We start from the raw sequence: 4,485 nt of genomic DNA on the forward strand, positions 1-4,485 counted from the left end.
CTTGTAAATTTTTGAGTATTAATTTACTTATGGTTTTATACAGAAAGATATACGAGATGACAATTGTAATAAATAATAAACAAATAAATGTGAAATTTAAAAACTTAAAATATTAAAGTCTTCCACACATATGAAAGAATTCTTGTAGACCAATATACTAAACACAATATGTAAATGTATATGAAAGAAAAAAATATATTTGTGTACTATACAAATTGATGTTATTTGATGTTAATGAAAAGGGTTGCCAAATGTGAAAGTTTTGATCAAAGTTAACCTTTAGGCCTACTTTCGCCTATGTATGTTTAAATACACCAGCATGTATTGGAAGAGTATCTATACATAATAGCGCACTTTTTCCTCCAGATGGTCTTAATGAATGTATTTTACAGTAGACAGATTTTTAGAGCGTTTTTTCGAAAACTAATTAATATTTTTCTTTTAATTTTTCCATCTTATCTCTCCAATACCAAATCAGTTCTGAAATCAATTTGTTTTAAAATTCAGAATTGTCTTAGATGTCAAAATAGTTACAAAATATCTTTGACATTAGAAAAATTTATAGATTGATTTTTCTTTCTGAGGTAGCGTTCCATTGCGATACTATATACTTTATATACTATTTTGTAAAATCTAAAATAAGTATTTGTCAAATATTTTGAGTTCAATTGTTTTTCGTATTAATTGATCAAAATTTTCGCTCAAATACCTTTTCTGAATCTCTGGTAAACCTTTTTTGAATTTTAACCAAATAATTACAGTACCTCTTATTACATGAAATTCTTAACATGTTAAAAGTTTTATGAAGGAAAACACAATAAAGGAAAATAGTCGGTCCAATCCAGGGTTTGTAAAATAGCACATTTCCCTTGAATAATTTATGTTTCAAACTTATAATTATAAAGTTTGAGATCTAAAAAATGAAACGTTCAATTGCAACGCAATTTAAATTGTCGCTAGGGAAAAATCATTTTAAAATTTAATACTTTAAAAATTTGAATGGTCAATTGGTTAAGATACAGTGGTTGGAGATTTGAAGAGGAAATTAGTTACGTAAGAATAAAAGTGATTTTACTAAGATCTATTTTCCAGCAAAATACTACCTTCCTATATACGGAACGATAGAGAAGTTTTGTAAACAGAGAAATCTTTTGAAAATATGCTAAAAAGAATAAGTGGGTAAGTATATTGACTAAATTTTACATATAAACTTCATAATATTTCTTTCGGGCTATGTATACGGTTAATCGGGAAAAACAAAAACAAAATTTTATTTTATAGATTCATCACAGTTTGATAATATTTTTAAACCCTCAAAACAATACACAAGATAGAAGTTAAACAAAAGTTTTTTTTCCAATTTAATCACTTTTAAGATGAAATAGTAGTTTAAATTTTTAAACATATATACATACATACAACGTATTATATGCATAATAAAAAAAGTGTTTACTATTCTGGTTTATCAACTGTAGTAGAGAATAAGAAAAAAAAGGTCGAACAAACTATGAAACGATTAAAGAAATATTCTTTCGTGCATTCTCAAAATTTATGACACAAATAAATTGAGTTTTATAAGGCAAAAATATATGACAACAATATGTCGGTTAGTGATTTATATTTTATACAATATTATATTTGTACTATACATAGTTCATTTATATAAAGCACCCTTATAAACACTTAATAATTAAAAGCATTTGTAATATTTGAATACGACAGATTTTGAGAGGTAACATTTGTAACAGGAAATGACATACTAATGTGTTCTTGAAGAAAATGTCAAAGCTTTTTTTTTCGTATCTTGAAAGTTTCGTGCATAAGTTGTGCGTGTGAAAACTCGATCTAGTAATGTTTTCAAATAACTGGTTCTATTTGGAAAATATTAAACAGTTTTCAAACGTATATATATATGTGTCTTTTAAAGTCGATACAAATTTTATATGTGGGACATGCAACAAATAGTAAAATGTCAAATAATATCTACAAGTTATTATTACATATTAATAAATAATTGCGATTATTAATTTAGAAATGCGAAAGTCTGTAATTAATTGTATGTAATTACATGCTTTCGCATTTCTTCACATGTTATAATAACAAATACGCTTTTTTGCATATAAGTTTACTGTATATGTATGTAGTGTAAAAGATAATGTCAATGAAAGTTCATCTTTATGACTACTATAAGAGAAAATATGAATATAATATAATTTATTCAGAGCTATTCGGAATGTACAACGCAATACGATCACTTTTCATCAAATCTCACTTTTCACCCCACTCTCTTCTCACACGATTAGTAAAAAAATAAGGTGCAAAATCAATTCCATAATGTGATGGTAGTTATAAAACTACATTATTAGAATTAATGCAACACAGTACAACACCATTGGTAACACACAAAGCGCCACTTAATAGTGCAACAAAAATGAGAAAAATTTTAAATAAAAATGAATGAATCCTAAGCTTGAAAAATTCAAGTTTTTAAAAATTTGGTACATTTTGTAAAATTTTTGCCATCATTTATTTTTGCACATGTTCATATAGATTTACAGAAAACAAAAATAAAAAAAGATGAAAAAATAAGAAAAATTTTATTTATTTTTTTTCTACTCATTTTTTTTTGGGTTGGTTTTATATAAAAGTCTTGACATCTTCAGAAGTTGTCATCAGTTTGTTATTAACCAACATTGGGTTAAAATAATTATTGCAGCTTAAAAAAATTATTCTAACAAAATGAAATCATTTGTAAGGATTATTTATTTAAATTTTTTTAATATTTTATGAATTATAAAAAAGTGAATAGAATTTTTAAAAATTAGTGTTTTTATAAAATTTTAAAAAGAGTCATAAGTGTTGTGTTTTAGCAGTACACGCATAGCATAATGATTTTTAATTGCTCGGAAGTTGCAGTTTTTGTTTTAATACGGATAATACGAATAGTTTTAAAAAATTTTCTTACTACTACAAGAAATGAATAAATTGATTCAAATGCTAATTGCTAACTCATTTCGTGACTAAAAGAAAAATTTTAAATTAATATTAAAAGAATTTTTATGTTTGTAAAAAAAATTTATACTTTCTTTCTGAAACGAGCAGAACAACAGTACTTGCCTTCGTTATTTAATGAAGTAAAAAAAATTCTGCTGGAAGCTACTGTAAACGACAATTTCTAAAGAAACGTTGAAAAAATATTTGAATTCGACTTACTAACTTTTTTTTATCAAATTCAATTTGAATATATTAGGCCTAAAGATGAATCTTTTCTTCTTAGTTTAAAAATGATTAAAATAACTTGATAATATTTCTTATATTTTAAATAATTTTTTAATTGTCTTTCAAGATTATTCTCTCAGTATTTCTTGCAATGGCTTCAGCAGCCAACTATGGTCGTGCCAAACAACCATTCCAAGCACCACGTCAACAATATAAACCGCCACAACCAAATTATTCTCAAAATCAATATCATTCATCTGGTGCTGAAATTCCAATTTTACGTCAAGATTCTAATATAGATCCAAGTGGACAATATTCATACAGTTTTGAAGCAGCCAATGGAATTCAAATAGCTGAAAGCGGAGTTGGTGGACAACAAGCGCAAGGTTCAGCTGCATGGACAGCACCGGATGGTACACCCGTTCAAATTAGTTATGTTGCTGACGAAAATGGTTATCAACCAAGTAGTGATCAAATTCCAACACCACCACCAATTCCAGATGCCATTGCTAGAGCATTAGAATATATTCGTACACATCCATCATACGAAGATCAACAACCATACCAACAACAACAATATAGAGCCGCTGCACCACCAAAATCGAATTATAACCGTAATGCTTTTGGTCAACAAAAGAAAAATATTTACGGTTAGACGGAGAATATAATTATGATGGAAAAATTTGGAAAAAGAAAAACGAAAATAAAGGAAAGAACTATATAAAAGGACTAGTGTATATAAACCAAAAACAAAAAAAAAATGGAATGTGTAATAATTGTTTTTCATTGTGATAGAAAAAATTTTTTATACAAAAAAAAACCTTGTAAGTTTCTTTTTAATTTCTTTGTAACTTGAAATAGAATAATTTTTTTTGTAAATAAAATATAAAAGAATCAATTAACATTTTTTCATTTTTTTACCAAAATTTCAAATACTGATGTTGTTACGTAATGTAAAACTGTTGATTTATGTGGATTTTAATTTAATTCATTTTATACCATTTTTCACCTCGATTATTACAAACAAGAACCCAAGCAAAACTATATTTTATGTTATGGATTAGTTCATGAAAATGTTGAAGTTGAAAATATTTGGTGAAATTTAAGAGTAACGTGAAAAATGACATTGAATCAGCGGCATCTAGTGCATTTATATAATACTTTCGTTTTCATATGTTAAAAAGATTTTACAGAAAAACGTGTGACAGCACAAACAGTCATACCAAATTATTTGTTTCGACGCTTTGAAAAAATGTAATTTTCCAT

General features: G+C 26.3%; 1 protein-coding gene across 1 annotated transcript; it reads left to right on the forward strand.

Moving 5' to 3' along the window:
* Window positions 1-2,677: 2,677 nt before the first annotated feature.
* On the forward strand, window positions 2,678-4,117 carry LOC129606368 (endocuticle structural glycoprotein SgAbd-2-like). Its single transcript, XM_055516672.1, has 2 exons — window positions 2,678-2,751; window positions 3,347-4,117. The coding sequence occupies exons 1-2, from the start codon at window positions 2,740-2,742 to the stop codon at window positions 3,872-3,874; spliced, it is 540 nt and encodes a 179-aa protein (XP_055372647.1). The 5' UTR covers window positions 2,678-2,739; the 3' UTR covers window positions 3,875-4,117.
* Window positions 4,118-4,485: the final 368 nt, after the last annotated feature.

This window comes from Condylostylus longicornis, unplaced genomic scaffold (assembly GCF_029603195.1).
Source record: "Condylostylus longicornis isolate FDR11 unplaced genomic scaffold, ASM2960319v2 ptg000018l, whole genome shotgun sequence".
NCBI classification, from domain to species: domain Eukaryota; kingdom Metazoa; phylum Arthropoda; class Insecta; order Diptera; family Dolichopodidae; genus Condylostylus; species Condylostylus longicornis.